At 35.2% G+C, this 20,622-nt stretch overlaps 2 protein-coding genes across 5 annotated transcripts; one reads left to right on the forward strand and one right to left on the reverse strand.

Annotated features, from left to right (window-relative positions):
• The first annotated feature begins 2,298 nt into the window (after positions 1-2,298).
• LOC104106697 (glutamyl-tRNA reductase-binding protein, chloroplastic) lies at positions 2,299-12,766 on the forward strand. The gene is made up of 12 exons (XM_009615298.4): positions 2,299-2,645; positions 2,789-2,845; positions 2,931-3,017; positions 8,560-8,658; positions 8,997-9,092; positions 9,188-9,253; positions 9,353-9,443; positions 9,798-9,865; positions 9,956-10,021; positions 10,619-10,669; positions 10,977-11,041; positions 12,577-12,766. The coding sequence occupies exons 1-12, from the start codon at positions 2,412-2,414 to the stop codon at positions 12,623-12,625; spliced, it is 1,029 nt and encodes a 342-aa protein (XP_009613593.1). The 5' UTR covers positions 2,299-2,411; the 3' UTR covers positions 12,626-12,766.
• Positions 12,767-17,794: 5,028 nt separating this feature from the next.
• On the reverse strand, positions 17,795-20,134 carry LOC104106696 (uncharacterized). 4 transcript variants are annotated; one of them, XM_009615297.4, is made up of 6 exons: positions 19,839-20,134; positions 19,681-19,721; positions 19,412-19,597; positions 18,505-18,781; positions 18,319-18,396; positions 17,795-18,085 (listed from the first exon to the last, which is right to left on the reverse strand). In XM_009615297.4, exons 3-6 carry the CDS (start codon positions 19,594-19,596, stop codon positions 18,035-18,037), a joined length of 591 nt encoding a protein of 196 aa, XP_009613592.1. In that variant the 5' UTR covers position 19,597; positions 19,681-19,721; positions 19,839-20,134; the 3' UTR covers positions 17,795-18,034. The 4 variants fall into 4 exon arrangements, with proteins under 4 accessions (XP_009613592.1, XP_009613591.1, XP_018629827.1 ...); XM_009615296.4 differs by having other exon boundaries at positions 19,412-19,601; positions 19,839-20,098; XM_018774311.3 differs by having other exon boundaries at positions 19,681-19,757; positions 19,839-19,973.
• Positions 20,135-20,622: the final 488 nt, after the last annotated feature.

Raw genomic sequence — 20,622 nt, forward strand, 5'->3', positions numbered from 1 at the left:
GATCGGATCCGCGACTGGACTCCATTAGGGTCAACAGAGGGCACCTCGTTGCTAGGCACCACGTTGTTGTTCTCGCCATAGTGGTCGAACTCAGCATCAACGTTCAAATGGGCAGATTAGGAGTTTGACATTTTATATTTGACCTGAAATTAAAAGCTCAAAAACAAGTGTAAAATAGAGTGTGTTATGGAAATTTGTATCAACTCACCACTATTATCCTTAGCCCCACGATGTGCGTCAAACTGTTTACCCTAAAAAATGGATAACAATTAAATTTATATGTGGTTTTAAGGATATGCTGATTAATTCAATACAAATGATAAATAACGTTAGATTAAACAGATAAAGGATATAATAAATTACCAAATCAATTAAGGGGAGTGATCCCGGACTTAGTAACTTAATGTAATGCCTGTCTTCGATCCCGGGCTCACAACAATGAAAAACTGATGAACAAAAGTAAGATTTTTGAATAACAGAGAAAATAAGAATATATTGCCTTGATATGCGTGTTACAATGTGTCTAATGAATAGTTACACTCCCCTTTATATAGTAGGGGAGTTTTACCCTAAGTACAATTCCATAAAAGGTAAAAATCTCCCGTTTTGCTAATTACAGATTGTGTGCCGATACGTGTCGAGATTCACGCCGTGACATCCGGCTGGGCGCAGATATCACATCCCTTTGCTAGTCGTGCTCGATTATATGGTAATGCTCTCTGAGGTTTCGGGATTCGAATCGGGCCTGGGGGACGTGGCCCCGATTCTTCCGAGGGAAGGTGTTTTGCCCGGACCCCGACTCGAGGGGCTCCTTGCCTCGATTCCGATTCCTTACGATCATGTCTCTGCTTCGTTTACTTCATCGAGAACCGAGGTGTCCAAATGGGCTCGATTTCACCCGTATACAAGTTGAAAGACCGAAAACCTGCTAGTAACAAACCAAATTTACTGATGCTTTTTTTTTTTTTTTGGGAGAAACAGATATTTATATTAAACTACTAAGGTGGCATTACATCACTAGTACTATTAGTAGCGACAACACTTAAGTTTCCAAACATTGTCAGTTTGTTGCATATGGAATTTGATATAAGTCTAGTAGTAGCTAGTCTATCCTTGTCTTCTTGGACCATTGTGTTGACAGGATCTGGGGGTGAGCTAGCAATAAGAGTTGGTTGTTTGGAGCCTATTTTACTCTAAACGTGTGCCACCTTGTTGCCTTCGCGAAAATTATTCCAGACCATTGGATTCCCTAATCTCTTCAATAAGCACCTATTCAAGGATAGCGTTAGTATATGCTGGATAGCTATTATGCTCAAGTAACTGGATTATCTCTGTGGAGTCAATTTCTATTTCCAGAGGAGTTAATCCTCTATCATCTGCGAGTTATCTTCATCATTTCCAAGACAACAACACTAGCCTCACGACAATTCTGGTTTTAATTTTTCCAACCCTCACATGGTGCTGCTGCTTTCACCAGATTCACCCCTAGTTGGGAAATTCAACTACGTATGATTTAAAAAAATACTGGAAGGTCAACATGTATGATTAAAAAAACATCTTTATCAATGATTGCTCCATGTAGATAGCTTTTGGTTTTTCTTTTTAACGTTTCGCCATTAGTTTTTAGATGGATATGCATTTTTCTGTTAATTAGACTAAACTATTGTTTGAACATATATTTAGTTGAAACTTCAAAAAAAAAATTAAATATGTTAGAAAAATAATTTTTGAAAGTTAAAATTGTATTTGGATATGTATTTCATTTGAAAAATACATAAAATTTTGTGAGTGGAAGAAATATTTTTTACCCCAAAACTATCCTAAACTAGTTTTTGGAAACTTGAAAAAAAATTAAAATATTTTTAGAAACTGATCATGTTCCATGAATAAATAATATTTTTAATTTTTTTATTCTTTTTGAAAAAATATACCCAAAATATATGGTCAAACGGGTGCTAAATGTACTTAAATTTTGCAAATTTAAAGGATAAAGTTAATTTTGGCCAAAAAATTAGGAGTAGTAGTGTAAGCTTCTGTTTGGACATAAATTTTAGCTCGTTTTTTCAAAAAATAAATTAAAAATATTGTTTGTTTATTGAATTTGATTATTTTTTGAAAAATTTTCAAGTTCCAAAATTTGTTTGAGATAATTTTTGGGTAAAAGTTTTCTTCTACTTATAAAATTTTAATTAAATTTCAGCTTTTCAAATACAATTTTATTTTTTAACGTAACCATAAAAATTCTTATTCAAGTTTGAAGCAAATTTATGTGCAAAAGGTTATTTAGGCACACAAGTCAGCTGCACCCTGCATCTCACGTCTAATATCTCGCGGGTGAGCACTGAGCCACCATTACTGCACCAAAGTAACCGAAAAGTTTGGAGAGCGAGCCAGTGAGTTGAGTGTCAAAGATGAAGTCTCTTCTAGTAGCTCCACCTCTACGCACCTGCTCCTCCCTTTCCCCATTTTCACGCTTTCTTTATTCTAACTCTAGTATTAATCACAACGATTACAAAAATAATGGTACCCATAATTACCTTTCTCCTTCCCTTCGTTTTCCATCTAAGCCCTTTTTCTCACTAACCTCAACTGTTCCTCTTCTTCCTTTTCTTGCCATGTCTTCTTCCACCCAAACCCCTTCTCAGGTACTTCTTTTTTTTATCTCTCTTCTCTGGGTTTTTGTCAAGATTTAATTTTTTTTTAAAATCAATGTTCAGTTTTTATAAAGATTTTGTTGATTAATTTTATTGACTTTGAAGACTATTTTGAATTTATTTGTTTTGTTCAGAGTATGTCATCTGGTGGTGATGAAGTTAATATTTTTCAGTTGATTCAAGCTCATCAGGTATCAAGATTTATCTTTTAATAGGTTTTATGTTTAGGCATAGAGGAATCAAGGGGTTAATTGGGAATTTTTATATATGTTGCAGGAAAAGGCTGCTAGGCTATCTCCTATTGAAGAAGTTAGAACAGTTCTTGATTACAGCCTCCGCGGTGTGCTTTCTACTTTCTCTCAGGTTCACTTTCTTTGTCACATCATTCTTGGTTTTAGATTAACATGGGAAAAGTGCAATCTTTTTTCTTCTGTTATTGGTGAATGATGGTTTTATTTAACATTTGTTTTATCAATGCCTGAAGATCGACTTCATATCTCTCTTCTCTTAGTGTAAATACCATTTCTGGAATATCCTTTAACGAAATTTTCAATCGTAAAATGATAAGCAACTAATATTATGTATGTACAACGAAAAAGAGAACATAGTACAATCACAACATACGTATTAGGTACATCTTAGGTATGCTTATTGTGTCCCATAATTCTCATTTGTGATTCTGAGTGTCAAATTATCTTGAATAAGAGTGTCATGTTTCAGCCAGATTGTTTCATTTAACGGATGAAATCTTAGCTCTATTGAGTGCATAATCCGATACTTTGAAGGGAAAAGTTGTTTTTAGTTATTACTAGTCTTTCGGTACGCGCGTTACGTGTGTACCCAATCTCTATGAGTATAAATTGCTTAAATAAGAAACTGAGTATTTTAGAATGTTTCATTTCTATTGCGAATTTAAACATTTGGAATAAAAAAATTGAAAACGTCGAGAAGAGATCTTTATTATGTCACCAAGGTGACTTAGATGAAATAATAACTCTTAACTTTTAATAAAACACATATATTCTTAAATTGTTAATTGTAGAGTTAAAGTTATTTTTCACAAACATTTGGCAAAAACAATAAGTATAAATTTCTTACTTAACTTTTGTGTTGCAATTTCAAAATGTTTCAAAATATATATGTAATAAGGATTTGCTAATTATTTGCACATTATGGTTTCCTAAATATATAAAAGATGAATATTTCTTATTAAGAAGTAAATATAAATAACAGATCGTTTGAGAATAATTTGGTAATTACAATGTTTTCAAAATAAATTTAAATTTATTTAAGAATTTAAAATAAATACTATTCAATCCATTCCAATGCAAATTAAATTCGCCTTTCAAAAGGTTTATAGCGTTGATGTGGATAAAATCTTTTAAATAATTTTCACATACATCTCCAGTATGTATGAAAGTTAATTTTTTTTGGGGGTTAAATATCTAGAACAACAAATCCTCATTTTGTTCCCAATAAATAAGTTTTGGCTTTGTCCATATTTTTGTGGAGAAGGAGATTGTAGAAGAAGAAATAATATGCACATAGTTGTAGACATAAATTGAGAGAGGAACATTAAAGATTGAAAAACGCACCAATAGTAGTCTAAAATTTGTCGTGTCTTGGTATTTGTCTCAAATTCAATTAGAACACCTTATTTTGAATAGTAAAAAAATTTCGGTTTTGAAGTCCCAAGTCATAGGACCTAATCTATACATAGTTTAAATAAGGAAAATTTAATAATTAAAACTTTAGTTGATCAGTGAACAGAAAAAGATATAAGGAAGCTAGGAAGGAGGCTAAATTAGTGGTCACGGAGGCTAAAACTGCTGCGTTTGGTCGGCAGCATGAGGAACTGTGGGGCAAAGGTGGGGACAAGAAGTTATTTCGGCTGGCCAAAGCGAGAGAGAGGAATGCTCGTGACCTGGATCAAGTGAGGTGCATCAAAGACGAAGAAGGTGAGTATTGATGGAAGAAGCCCAGATTAAGCAAAGATGGCAGTCGTTCTTTCATAAACTTCTAAACGAAGAGGGAGACAGAAACATCGTGCTAGGGGAATTGGGGCACTCCGAGAGTCTCCAAGACTTTAGGTATTGTTAGGCGTATTAAGGTTGAGGAGGTCATGGGAGTGATGGAAAGATGAGTCGAGGCAAAGTGACCGGACCAGACGAGATTCCAGTAGAATTTTGGAGGTATGTGGGTAGAGCAGGTTTGGAGTGGCTGACTGGGCTGTTTAATGTTATTTTTAGGACGAAGAGGATGCCAGATGAGTGGAGATGGAGTACGATGATTCCGCTGTACAAGAACAAAGGTGATATCCATAATTGTAACAACTATAGGGGTATCAACTTACTAAGTCATACGATGAAAGTTTGGGAGAGGGTCGTGGAAGGGATGGTAAGGAGGGCGGTGTCTATATCAGAAAACCAGTTCGGGTTCATGTCTGGTTGTTCTGCTATAGAAGCTATCTACCTTATCAGGAGGTTGGTGGAACAGTACAGGGATTGGAAAAGGAAGTTGCACATGGTGTTTATTGACTTAGAGAAGACGTATGACAAGGTCCCTAAGGACGTTCTTTGGAGATGCTTAGAGGTGAAAAGTGTGTCGGTAGCTTATATTAGGGCGATAAAGGATATGTATGATGGAGCTAAGACTTAGGTTAAGACTGTGGGAGGTGACTCAGAGCTTTTTCCGGTGGTTATGGGGTTACACCAAAGATCTGCGCTCAACCCGTTCTTATTTGCCCTGGCAATAGACGCACTTACACATCATATTCAGTGTGATCAAACAACCTGGAAAAGTCTCCGTCCTTTAAGCTTCTCTTTGGCATTGCTAGGATTACTGGTTTTCCCACAGAGGAGAGAACGAATCAACATCAACTTGCTGGCTGTGGTCTTGGCAACATTTCGGGGAAATCTCCAAGTCACCTTGGTGCCTATGATATTTGCGGAAACACTTCGAGCATTGTCTGCATGTTCCAGAGGGTACGACTTCTTCAAGGGAAGGTGCAATGGTGTATGTTGTTCGCTGATGATATAGTTCTGATTGATGAGACACGAGGCGGTGTTAATGAGAGACTGGAGGTACGGAGGCAGGCCATGGAGTCTAAAGGTTTCAAGTTGAGTAGGACTAAGACTGAATATCTGGAGTGTAAGTTCATCGACGTGACGGGGAAGTGTTCGTGGAAGTGAAGCTTGACTCACAAGTCATCCCCAAGAGAGAAAGTTTCAAGTATCTAGGGTCAATTATCCATGGAGATGGGAGATCGATGAGGATGTCATGTATCGTATTGGGGTGGGGTGGATGAAATGGAAGTTAGCATCTGGAGTCCTGTGTGATAAGAATGTGCCACTGAAACTTAAAGGTAAGTTCTATAGAGCGGTGGTTAGACCGGCCATGTTGTATGGAGATAAGTGTTGGCCAGTCAAGAATTAACATATCCAGAAGATGAAAGTAGCAGTAATGAGGATGTTGAGATGGATGTGCGGGCACACTAGGTTGGATAAGATTAGGAATGAAGATATTCGGGAGAGGGTGGGCGTGGCTCCCATGGACGACAAGATGCGGGAAACGAGCCTTAGATGGTTCGGGCACGTGCGGAGAAGCCTAGATGTCCCGTTTAGGAGGTGTGAGCGGTTGGGCTTTGGCAGATACGAGAAGAGGTAGAGGGCAGCCTAAGAAGTATTGGGGCGAGGTTATCAGACAGGACATGGCTCGACTTCAGATTTCCGAGGACATGGCTCTTGATAGGAAGGTGTGAAGGTCGAACATTAAGGTTGTGGGTTAGGGGGTAGTCGAGCGTCTTTCCTCTTTGTACCGATTAGTCCGATAGTGTTTTGTCTAGGAGTGCTAGTTGTTTATGCTGTGTTCACACTTTTCTTTTTCTTTTTGCATAGCATTGTGTTATTTCCCTTCCATTTATTTGTTGTCGCTTACAATGCTGATATTATTTTTCTGATTTTTGTTGTTACAGATCTATTGTTTCTGAGCCGAGGGTCTCTCGGAAACAACCTCTCTATCCCTCCGGGGTAGGGTAAGGTCTGCGTACACTCTACCCTCCCCAGACCCCACTAGTGCGATTCTACTGGGTTGTTGTTGTAGTCAACCTCAAAATCATAAATATTAGAAAAATAATTAAATGACTATTTTGTCTAGTGTGAAATTAATTTTTAAAGGGTAAAAAAAGCTAACAACATTTTGCTGAGGGGTTTCGTGCTTTTAATACAATACAGATTTGTACTTAGGGGCTGGGACAAAAATTGCACATATACCCTCATGTCAATCACATGTAGTACTATGTCACAGATTATGGTTGATCTTAGAATCTGTGCTGTCCTCTAGATATGGTAATACATTTGATGATGCCAAATACATGATTAGAACATAAGGAAGAGTCTGTTTTCCTTTATTTAAAACTTATATTAAGACTCAGATTCTCAAACTATCACCCACAAGTAGGGGTCCATACACCATTGGAAATCACTTCATATCAAAGACAAGGAGTCCATTTCCCAGAAGATCATTGAACTCATGGAAATTGTTTATGAAAATCACTTTACTTTGTTTTGTAACCGGAAAGTCATCATACTTTGCACATTGTAACTCAAAAGTCACTCAACACATTTAGGCCATATTAAATATTATTTTCCACCGAGTTTCGAAGGCTGCGGTTGGTCCAAAGGATCGGCCCCAGACGGATTTCTCGGTCATCAAAAAACAAAAAAATTATTTTTCATATTTTTTTTAACTCAATCATTTAAACAATAAAAAAACACTCATTTAAACCGTGACTCAACCCGCTCTTTGACCCCCGACCTACTTTCTCTTATTTTTGTTACAAAAAACGTAAATATTACTTTGCTGTTAATTATCTTGGTTTTCAACATACTGGTTTAAGCAAAGTATTAAATCAGTTCGACTAGAAATGGTCGTCCAGTAACATTATCTTTACTATAAGCAATGCGCGTTCTTGTTCTAAAACATCGAGGATATTGTCTTTTAATTTACTCTTATATTAATATTTCTCAGTCAAAATTTCAAGCATAAATACTTTTTTCATTTTTCCTTCCTCCTTTATATTTTCTTCCACTTCAACGCTGCTAATTTTCTTGTTTCACTTTCAAATCTAACTCCTCTAGTTTGTTAAGATTAATTCCTTATTCTCTATTTAATATTTTGCTTAAACCAATGTATACATTCAGTATAACTATATTGAGAACCAATATAATACACTGCAACAAAGTAATATTTATGTTTTTTATAACAAAATAAGAGAAAATGGGTCGGGTCATGGAACGGTCGTGTCATGATTTAAATGAATTTTTTGATTATTTAAATGGTTGGGCTGAATGAAAAGAAAAAAGGAAGAAAATATATAATTTAAATAAGTAATAAAAATGGTTTGCATGAAGAGAGGAAGTATCAAGATGAGAAAATAAAATAAATTAAGAAAGGAGCGGAGAAAAGAAATAAATGAAAGAAAAAAGAATGAGGGAGCAAGTAGGGACAAAGATAAATATAATATGGTTATTTTATGACTTGGGTGCCACTTCTTAAATATATCAACATTTTTGTGTGAAATGCCAATACACATGAAAATTTATCCGAGTGTCCGGGTGCCGTGCCACCCCAATGCCCTACATAGATCCATCCCCGTGTTCAGTGCCCCATCTTGGGCCTATTCCATCATCTTTCTTTCTATCAAACTGTGCAAGTGCATGAAATGAAACAGAAGAACATATTGGGTCATTATCCGAATGTTTCTTTTTTGATTAGTGATCTGAATGTTATGTACTTGTTGCTCCATAATTTCACAGTTGACAGTCATTTCAGAAAAAGTTTCAAAGTTAACAATGGAATCTTTATAAGACGCTCTTATTCCGACAATGCCTTCTATCATGTGCAGAAGTATGAAGGCTATCCTTCAGGTTCCATGGTTGATTTTGCATGTGATGCTGATGGATCTCCAATATTAGCAGTTAGCGACTTGGCAGTTCACACCAAGGTTCATTTTATCATCTCTGGTGGTTAGAAGTGCTTAAATTTCTGCAGTTACCGAAGTGGAATGATAGAAACTTTATTCTACAAATGTCTGATCTCCTTATATTTTGGTTTGTTTATTAAGTTTGGATTTCAATTCTACGCCTATTCAAGATATTTGAATTTGTAAAAAGAAACAAAAATGCTGACATCAATATTCTATTTTCTATGTCATATATCACTGATTATCCTGAAAATGTTGAGACTCTATGTGCTATTCTTCCTGTATTTATATATTTTTACGCTTTTCCATTCTCCTTTTCAGAACTGTGGTTTTGATTTGAACCTCGGTGATTAGTGCAGGACCTATTAGCTAATTCCAAATGCTCATTGCTTGTTGCAAGGGATCCTGAAGATAGGACTGACTTAGTAATAACAGTGCATGGTGATGCTGTTCCTGTAAGCTGTTAGTTCGAGAGAAATTTCTTTCTATGAGCTCTTTCTTCATATGCCAAGAAATTCATGTCAATTTATTCTTTTGATGGATATCATAGGTACCAAAAACAGAGAAAGAAGGTATTCGAGCTGCATATTTGGCTAGGCATCCCGAGGCATTTTGGGTAACTTTAGTCACCTCTTTCTAGAATGTGGCGTTGCGCATTTCACATAGATGTCCCTTTTTCTGTCCATCTCGTGTAATTAGCTGAACCTTTGTGAAGGTTGACTTTGGTGACTTCCAATTCATGCGCATTGAACCCAGAATTGTACGTTACGTATCAGGAGTTGCAACCGCTATATTGGGATCTGGAGGTTTGTGTTGACTACTGATGTCGCCTCCTTTTTGTTACTACTGTCTCTCCCTTATTCCACATAGCATTCTGCCGTTCTCCCCCTAGCCCCACAATTGATATTTGATTTGGGGCCTCTTATTACATCCCTTCGACCATATGGGCTGAAGAAGAGCTGGTAAAACATACATCTGATTTGCTAATGCTAATTTGTCAAATCCCATTAGATTTCCATGTTCCCCTGCGCAGTATTCGAGGAAATGCAAGACAGTGACAAAATTGTGAACTACTAATATTTGGCATTTCTTTTTGTTGCTTTGGGGTGCAATATTTATTTTTCCTTCTTGCACTAATTGTCTCTCTTGAATGCTCTCAGAATTTAGCAAAGAGGAGTTTAGAACAGCAAAAATAGATCCAATATACCAATTCTCAAAGCCAATCACGGTATAGAAATGCTAATGTTCATTGCCTACTTTATGTGCTTTCTTCTTTATAAATGGTAATTTCTTTTCATTCCTTTAATTTTCTTGTCAGTCACATATGAATAAAGATCATGCTGAGGATACCAAGCTAATTGTGCGGCACTCAACATCGGTTCCGGTAATATTTGGAACTTTTCTATATTTATTCTCCAATGATGCTCAACTACGAGAGACCTGGGAATCTTTTTTATACCAGGAACTTATGATGAAATCCACACAAAAAAAAAAGTTAATTAAATACAGAGCCAACACCACAAGATTGGATTTTTCACTTGGAAATGCAAAGATGCATTATTTCACTTATCACTGGACAGCCTGGGAGAATTTTTAATACCAAAATGCTTATGGATTCCAAACTAAGTTTGCCTAATTAACAAATGACTAGAGCGAACACCCAAAAGATCGCGTTTTTTAAATGGATTGGAAATGCAGGAATGCATTATTCCACAAAGGCTCTGATAACTTGATTGTCTTCCATCTGATTAACATAACGTTTAGCTTGCCCCAAAAATGAGGTATGCCCATGTATCGAAATTTTAGGTGCTGTAGGGCCTTTGAGGATTTGGTGCCTGGAAGTGATGCATGGTTTTTGTTGCACTTGCAGACCATTGAAATTTCACATTACTGTCAATTAGTTACGATTAATTTAGTTTTACTGGACATAAGTTGTAAGGCGTTCACTCCTAAAATAAGAACTTTTGAGTTTGTTGTTCAGGTGGACTTTGCGTACATGTTGGATGTAGACAGTCTTGGTATTAATGTCAAGGTGAGGCTTCTATTACCATCTCCAATGTTATTTATGTTGGGTCTGTTTTAACTTTTTCTATAAATATTTTGTTCCCTTTTATTTAAGTAGTGGAGAAGCCTGCGCTTATGAGATTCTACGACTGTGTCTGTTTCAAAATATGTAAATTGCATCTCAAATCCTTTTTTTAGGAAAATTGGCTGTTAAATATCAAGAAATGCCTATCTGAGGAAGTGCAGATGACTCTTTTCTTTTGCTAATACAAGTGGTTTTTGCTGTTCAAGTATGAGCCTGAAATGTATAGTTATACTTTGATTTTTAATTTCAGGCTGGCTACCAAAAGAACACTTTCAAGCTTCGAGTTCCATTTCCCAGACGTGCTGTAGACAGAAAGTAAGTCCAGAAAGTTCTATCACAAAATTTTTGTAATGAGTCTGTGAGTGTATAATTCACATAGATCGCCTTTTCTGCTTCCTTTTCTCTTCCCCTTATCTGATGCAATATGTCTAATTTATTAAATTTTATTTGTTGCTCTTGTTTTCTTTGGATTGGGTTCTAATGTTTTAACTAGTGTGTTCTTGATAGTACTTTGAGTAGACACATGTAGGATCGTGTCCTAGTCTCCAGAAGGTTGGAACCACTTTGAGCTTGTTCACAAGACATGCTATTTCACTCTTGAAGAATGTCAAGTTATTAAAAAAAAAAGTATTTGTCCATGATTTTGTGACCCACTACGGTGATATTTCTAATAAAACCCCTGGTAATGAGAGCGTTAAAACCGTCCTGGTGAATGTGAAATAAACCTTTCACATTAGGAGCACAAAGAAGTAATGATCTATTATCCAGGCATGGTAGTCTCCTCTTCCTGTAGATAATTCTTTTGATTGATTGTATGGATTCTTTTAGCTACAACCAGTGTTGTCAAAGGCGAAAAGCTCGAAAAAGTGTTCTAGGTCTATTTGGGCTTTAAGCGCAAAGCGCACTTAAAGTGTGAGCTTTAGTTAAAAAAGGCGCAATGAAGGAAATAAATAAAAATCTATATGTATTTCAAGAACAAAGTAACAAATTCATTTATAATGTTTCCCTTAGCAGCTAATACACTTATTTCTGATTATAGTTGTTTTTTAGTGCTGCTTGATTCAAGAGAGAACTCATGGGCAATGAGGCGCACGCTTTAGTGCCTTGCCTTACACTGAAGCGCAACTAAAGCGAGGCGAAGCGCCCTCCTTGAGCTTTTCTGAGTTTCAGGGCTTAAGCGCACCTTAAATGAGCCTTTGACAACATTGGCTACAACATTGTTTATATTTAGTTCTGCGGCATTGGGTTGTCAGCTTGATAGCTTTTTGGATAGTTTATTTATCCTTAAGATAAACTCCATTCCAATAAACCAGACTTAATCGACATGCCCTATTATCAAGAGTAAGGTATTTGAATAGGAAAATTTTAAATATGAAAGGTAGAACAATTAGTTGGTAAGATGTCAATGAAGTTTGAATATAATTGTATTAGTTTATAGTATTAGTTTTAGTTGTTGGATAAAAAAGAAAGGTCACTTTTTACTGGGATGGAAACTAATGTCCAAAATAATCTTCAGTATCGGAAAGAGAAATAATGTTTAATGAAGAATCTCAGTATTGGAAAGAGAAATAATGTTTAATGATCACGAATTAGTAATTACGCTAGTGTTAAACAAACTACGAATTTATGTTCTCAAGGTTAGGCAGACCAATTCTAATTGCATAAATGAGCATAGGCGGAAGTTTGTTTGGGAAATTTTCTCAAGTTTCTCCTATCTCTCTCGTTGCTTTTGTTATAGACTCTGTTTTCTTAAATTGAGGTCCTAAAAAAAGCGTAATTTTGTCTGCTATATTATTTTTGACATGTCTACCATGTTTCCAAAGTAAATCTTCCCTATATCAAATTTGCAGGGATGTGAAGACACTTATTGTTGAAATGCTTCAGGCTGCCAGGAGTTAGGCTCACTGATTTGCCTTTATAATTTCCCATTCCAGCTTCATGTTTGTGTTAAAAACTCTATATCATGTATATATTATATACAAAGAGTTTTGTGGAATGCTTGTTTTAGAATGAGATTCTAAGATTCATAAGTTTCTCAAATTTCTCCCTGATATACATAATACATATCATAACCTCTGAGTTGAACGTGCTTTATACACTACGGAAAGGTGACAATTTCTTAAGAAGGAACTGGCTACTGTCACTGGCACAAATAGCAGAAGATTTAGCTCTTTGCTGTTTGAATTGAGGATAGTTTGCTTTTTGAATTGAGAAAAGCTAACTAGTACTTATGTATAGTTAGGCATTTGGTCATGATATGATTTATGTTGACCGACTTTTCATGAAAATGTAATTTTCCAGAAAATATTTTATAAGAAAAACACTTCCCACTAAAAAGAGAAATAGCTTCCCTCACTTTTATGGGAGAAAGTCAGGAAATTGAGAGATAAATGTCGAGTACGTGCTCTTTGCTGTTTGAACTTTGAACAGGCATTTGCTATCCGCACTTGTATATGAATAAGGTAATGGTCAAAAAGAAAAATTATTCCATGTGAAAAAAGGTTACTGTAGATGTTGTTCTTCTACGTTAAAAAAACGTAAAAATCTGAAGCCATGTTCGCGAACGAGATAATACTATTTTTGCTAGCATGATCTAATCTAACCTTTTTAAACTTTTACCTTGTTTTGATACTTTAAGTTCAATTGGTAACATTGTGTTCAAACAGATTCCTACACTTATTGGCATTAGGTCATGTTTGGGGCGTATAATGCACTGGCATATACGCCCTATGTGTCCTATGTGTCCATAGTACTCTCCACTCATTTTGCCTATCTTCTTCAACTTGTCTTCCATTTTTTCTCATCTTTAGCTTCCTATTTTAGATTAGCTATGTCGCTAGCGTCACAAAATTCACACGGTTCTATAGAACACGATCTTTGCGATTGTGAAGAGTACCATAAGTTGAAGACTTCAACGGTTGATAAAAATTTTGGGGTTGTAAACTTCCAAAAGTAAGTACATTTTCTGTAGTAATATATACCTATGATACGTGTTATTGACTAGTCAATGATAATTACATTTTATATGTTGTAGGATAATGGGGCTTGCGATTATTTTTAGGTGGAACGATGAGCCGGCTACTAATTAGCCGAACACCACAGTGTTGTCGCTACAGTTTAACCTCAAAGAAGCCAAAGATTTTCTGAAAACACTATTGAAAGAGTTGGAATAATATAGAGAACACTATGAGAGATATCATCTGAAAGAACTATTTAATGAAGATGAAAAGTAAGGTAATCGTCTAAAGCTGATATGTGATTTACTAATGATTTTTGTTATTTAGAAATACTGCATTGTTGAATAGATCTATCCGTGATATGTTATGTATTATGCATCATCACCCATTATTAGTTATCGATTATATATTATATGTTGTGAATAGGCTTTATTTTATAAATAAATATGACGTGTTATGCGAATATATGGTACACATTAATTTTGATAATTTTATTAGCTTTCATATTAAATTAAAACATCATACACTACAAAATCATAGAAATTCCACTAATTAATAGGATAGGAGCAACAACAACCCAGTATAAGAGGCGCGGTTTCTGATAGACCCTCGGCTCCCTCCTTCCAAGAACTCTCCGCCTTGCTCTTGGAGTAATTCGAACTCACAACCTCTTGGTTGGAAGTGGAGAGTGCTCACCAATAAAGCAACCCACACTTGTCAATTAATAGGATAGGAGCAGTCAATAATATATCCTCACCTGAAAGATAATCTTTGTTTGTTAGGACATTTTCTCCTTCCTCCTAATGTCAAAATTTCTACAAGTAGATGGTGCTTGTTCCTCTCCCAACTTAAGCATGTAGAATCGTCCACATCTTACTAACATTCGATTGTTCTCTTTTCTTATCCTCAACCTCGCATGATTCTCGATCAGTTCGAGGCATGATTGATGAGAATTTTGAGTAATTGAATATAAAAATCTTCCAATCACTTTAAGATTCATCGCACGCCTACTAACATCCATTTTCTTACATAATAAAGAGACCAGTGTATGGTATCCATTGAAGGTGCAACTTAATTGCTGGAAAACGAATAAGGTGCAACTTAATGCTAGTTGCTGGAGAACGATATTATGCACTGAATTATTCTTCAAAACAATCTCACTGGCCCAGTATATAACGCATCTCTAGTTCTGCATTCATCCGTCATTGTTGAAAGATTTAGGAAAAATGATAGATGAAGAACAAAGACAAATTTATATCAGATTAGTGGAAGATAATTTTTCATGAAATGAAATTCCATTTAAGTAGATGATGCATGTACAATTAGCCAAATATCGGATACGTTACATTAGTACCATATAGCGCATTAAACTTACGTGGTAATACAATTATCAGGCGAATCGTTTTAAAATTTTCAAAAACACAGCTACGGAAAGGACACCATAGCTCATACAATATCTGCGTTATACACCCCAAACCCTATTGAGGTTGGACGTTAGGCCATAAGGGTATACCGCAGGCACTGTATGCGCTATACCTACTCTTATTTCTTTCCCCATTAATTTGAATCTTCGAGTTGTTTTTTGCATTACTTTGGTTCTGAATATTAAAAACTCACCCGCACAAACCAAGGTAGGTTTGCAAAACCAGGATAAAATATGATTAATTATTCAAAATGCATTAACAACTCTCGTTGTGATTTTAACCTTGACTTTTTTAATCACTTTCGTAGTGCTTGTATTATCTAATAGATTTTATTTAAAAAAGAGTTGGTGTCTATTGAAACCGAATATTCTTATTTGATCATTCTTTTAGGATTAAATTTTATGGTAGGTCATTCAACTTTGTGTTCATTATCCAAAAGTCACTTTTTTTTGTTACGTTACCGTCATTCAACTTTGTGTTCATTACCTAAAAGTCATTTTTCTTTCTTTTGTTACACAAAAATCATTTTACTATGCTCTAGTTATCACAATAATCACTTTGACCAGATTTTACAAACATTTCACCTAAAAAGTCTATTATGTCCTTGACATTATAAATCCTCCCATTATGTAATACCTTTTATATTATATACTATATAATATACTTTTACCCAGATATTTTACTTATAATTAAAATAATTTAATATTATTTTAATTATTATTTTTATAATATATTCGTACATTTAATTTTTTCTTAATACTAATTTTCAAGATATATAAGTAGCATTATTAAATTTATCAGTAACATTACCGTGAACAAATATCAATTCCACGTTCTTAATCATAACAACAACAACAACAACAACCCAGTAAAATCCCACTAATGGGGTCTGGGGAGGGTAGTGTGTACGCAGACCTTACCCCTATCCCGAAGGAGTAGAGAGGTTTCCGAAAGACCCTCGGCTAAAAAAAAAAAAAAAAGACAAAAAGACCAAAGGACAAAAAGGGAGCAATATTAGTATCACAACAACAATCATATGATAAATAGGAACACCATAAAATCCAGAAGAAAGATTCAAAGCAAAGGGAGACAATATTAGTAAATATTAGTATCACCACAACAATTATATGAAAAATAGGAACACCATGAAATCTAGAAGAAAGATGCAAAGCAAAGGTGATAGCTAGTAAATAGGGCATGCACTGAAAAGCGAAATAGTAAGCCACAACATTGCCACTAGCTATCTTAGCCAAAAACCCTACATGGCTAGTCCCACAATGGTACGAAGTAAGGCACGACTCAACTGCCTCCTAGCCTACAACCCTAATACTCGACCTCCACATCTTCCTATCAAGTGTCATGTCCTCGGAAATCTGAAGCATCGCCATATCCTGCCTGATCACCTCTCCCCAATACTTTTTAGGCCGCCCTCTACCTCTTCTCGTGCCCTCCACAACCAGCTGCTCACACCTCCGTACCGGAGCATCTGGGCTTCTCCTCTGAACATGTCCGAACCATCTAAGCCTCGCTTCCCGCAACTTGTCATCAATAGGAGCCACATTCACCTTCTCCCGAATATCATCATTCCTAATCTTATCCATCCTAGTATGCTCGCACATCCACCGCAACATCCTCATTTCTGCTACTTTCATCTTCTGGATATGTGAGTTCTTAACGGGCCAACACTCAGCCCCATACGTTCTTAATCATGTTTAATGAAATATGTTTAATGAAAATTAAAAAATCAAAGCTCATTGATTTATCAGTCACACCATATCCATTAATTTAATAAATAAAATATCCACATTTAACAAAATGACACATCAGATTAATACTTTCAATTAAATAATATTAACATATAAAGCTTTAAAAAACTTAATATTAAACACAAATATCTTTAAAACTTCTTTTAAAATTTTTGTTGACTATAAAAAACTATCATTTGTTAAACAAATTTGTTTTTATTATTTTAAAGTAAAAATTAAATACTTTTTTTTATCATTTTTTATATTTAAAATATGTTTATGTTTAAATACGATTAGACAAATTGAGTGCCATGAAAAAATTAAATGTATGAATATATTATAAAAATAATAAATAAAATAATTTAAAATTATTTTAATTATAAGTAAAATATTAAAAATATATTATATAATATACAATGACATAATAGACTTTTCAAGTAAAAGTATTATAAAATCTGGATAAAGTGACTTTTGTGATAAATAAAGCAAAGTAAAATAATTTTTGTGTAACAAAAGAAAAAAGAATAACACAAAGTTAAATAATTTTTACGTTAAAATTTATTATTTTTAGTGTTAAGAATTGTTTGTGAAAAGGACACCATAGTTCATACTCCTAGTTCTTTTCATCAATGAGTCAACGGACTCTTTGCTCTTGTTGATAGTGAGAAACTTGAATCATCTAATTGGTAGTAGTGTAATAGAATGACTTTTTAGATCTCCTAAACAGTAAAGACAACGAAAGGACATTATTACATGCGCAAAGAGGCAGCTAGTCTTTGGTCAAAATTTTGATGCAGCAATATCCTTATCTCTTTGCTGATTTCAGACTGCCGTATAGGAGTCATGCCTTCGCTAGTAGGCTCATCGTATTTTAAAGTCCACATTTAAGTGATTTTTAAACGAGTCCAGTTTATCATAAAATTACTGCATTTAGGCTCGAAATTTGGGAGGGGGGAGGGAATTACTTTGATTTCACATAAAAAGGAATGGCACTAGAACTACAAATTGTGGATAGATTTCCAATAGATACAACCATGATTCCCCATGGACAATCTTCTCATCAACAGCAAAGTCGAGACAACCAAATAAATTGTCTGCCCCCTAAAATTGGCATGGAAGACAAAAACGTACCCCAAAAAAAAGGGAGAAGAAAGCTTAGAGCCAGTTCATATTGAGCCTTCGTCATTCGGAATCGCTCTCTACGCTGCCCATGGCTTTCAACCCTCTTGGTCTCTGCACCAAAACCACCATATAAATAAACCAATACCAATAAACATACACACACACAAAAAAAAAAAAAATTGTTTTAACAAAATGAAGGGAAAATTTTTTTTTTTTTAAACGTCAATAAAAGAGGTAAAAGAGCACCGAAAAGAAAAGAGGAAAAACTGAGGCAAACCCCAAAACACACAAAAAAGAAGAAGATAAAGCAAAAGTGAAGAAAATAAGAAGTCCTACTTTGGTACCTTTTTGGAAGTCTTCTTCTCTCTGACTTCATACCTCTCTAAAGACATATCCGACAACCATGCTCCCGGACTCACCAACTGTTCCATTTTCCGGCGCCGGCGCCGACGATGAAACAATAAGATTCAGTCTTTACCCAACCCATATAATAAAGGGAAAAAAAGAATCTCATAAAGAAGGGGACTTACAAGTAAAGTTCTTTGAATAAGTTTAGCCCTCTTCTTAGGTCTTTGAGGAAGTTTACAACCTTTCATAGCCATGAAATCTTCTTCTTTCTCTTTGCTTGACAAACTTATATACAACTTTGGCCAAACTATGTTATTCTCGCCGCCACTTACTGCAGCGCTATCCACCAGAATTTTGCCGTTCTCCTCCGCTGACCCTCTTGTTGTGTAACACCTTTCCTCTTTCTCCGGTGAAGAAGATTTTCTTGCCTCCGATCTAAGCATCGCCGATTCTGAATTCCTGTTACCAAAACACAATCCCAAAAAGTTATTAAGGAAAATGAACGAAAAATTTTGCAGACCTCCGCTTAAAGTTTTTTATTTTCCTATTTGGGATCTAAAAAAGAAGGAAACTTTCCTTAATTCCGCACTGACCATTTTTCAGCAAGATTTTGAAAATTCCTCGGGACCCAAATAAGGAAAGAAAAATATTGAAAATGTTTGTACTACGCGCTTTCTCTCCGGAGAGTTTTTTTTCAGTAAAATGTGAAGGAAACAGGAAATTTTCCAGATTGGGATAGAAAAAAGTTGCAAAAACTGTGCAGATTTCCCAATTTACTGAAAATTTTTCACCAAATATTTATATCTTTTTGGGTAACCAAAAGGAAAAAATGAGGAGAGAAGATAGATTTTCTTTCCAGTTTCTCGAAAATTTTCAGAAAATTTACGAACTTGAAGAAGAAAATTTTCCAGATATTTAAAATTGAGTTCCCAATTGGTATAGATACAAAAAAGAAACATTTCTGTATTTCCCAGTTGACAAAATTTTGGCACCAACAGTTTCCATTTTCTCCGGTACCCAAAAGTGAAAAAAAACGATTTCCCTTCCCTTCTCTCTGTTTCCAGATTTTCTCAGAGAGAATTGACAAACCTGGTAAGACGAAGAGGGGTAAGAGGGAAAAGGGTGTCTTTAGTTGTGGCGAAATGAGATGATGATATTTTGCGGCGAAATCTGCAAGGTTGGGGTCCTCTGACTCTCACACATCGGAGTCTCTTTCTACTTCCCCACTGCAAACAGAATACTTCTGTTTCCTCATTCTTCTCTTCCTTCTCCATCCTCCCTTTCAAAAAAACATTATTTAGACTTTCTTCAGATACAAAAAGTAAACGGGAAGAGATACAGAACAAACATCTAGTTACCTCAAGATCTCTGTTTGATACAGGAAATCCTCCGCCAAATCCTTGAAAATACAAACCACAAAATGAGGTTTTGAGGGCTGAAATAAAAGAGAATTGGAAGGGGGGGGGGGGGGGGTTGAACATGGTATAAGATAAGAAAAAGATGAAAACAAATATACCTCAAATTTGCAGATTTTTCATCAGAAATAAAATCTGAAAATGGGTTTCCCCAACAAGTGAAACTTTTTTATGAAAATCAGAAAATTCCAGCACCAAATTCTTCTCTTTCTTGGTCTATATGGCTATCAAGTTCGGATCAGTTCTTGAGTTTGAACAAGTGTTTTTTCCTGAGACTGTTTCTTTCTAAGAAAAAACTCTGTCTTTGAGTATGATGAAATTGGAAAGGGTGGAGTGGGTGGGGGTTTCTTCTTTTTCCTCATCTTCTCTCTGCTCTATCTCCATTTATATATACTCCAAAGAGCGCACTCGCAGCAGATTGCATTTTAGCCGTATGATTCTCTAGCGGACGGCTTTGATTCAGTTTTAACTGTGGAAACCCTCCAGGCCCATATAGATATAGGCCTAAACAGAATCAAACCACATCAAAAGCCCATTCTTTTTGGTTGAAAAAGGATTTTTACGCAAATAACTAGTCGAATTCACCATTTACCTTTCATAGCTAGTATATATAGATAATAAGACATTGATCATATATAAATATATATATAATTTACATAAATTATATATCTATACTAGTCTTAAGGTACGCGCTTTATATGTGTACCCATATTAATTAATACATAGTTTTATAAAATTAAATAAAATATATTAAAAAATGTATTTGAGTTATAAAATAAAAACTTTAAAAAGTATAAACTTAAAAATAATGAATCACATTTAGCTAGCACTATAACGAATAAAATCATGTCCTACAAAAGTTCTTAGAAGTTATACGGTGATTCT

Source organism: Nicotiana tomentosiformis, chromosome 3 (genome assembly GCF_000390325.3).
Source record: "Nicotiana tomentosiformis chromosome 3, ASM39032v3, whole genome shotgun sequence".
Taxonomy (NCBI): domain Eukaryota; kingdom Viridiplantae; phylum Streptophyta; class Magnoliopsida; order Solanales; family Solanaceae; genus Nicotiana; species Nicotiana tomentosiformis.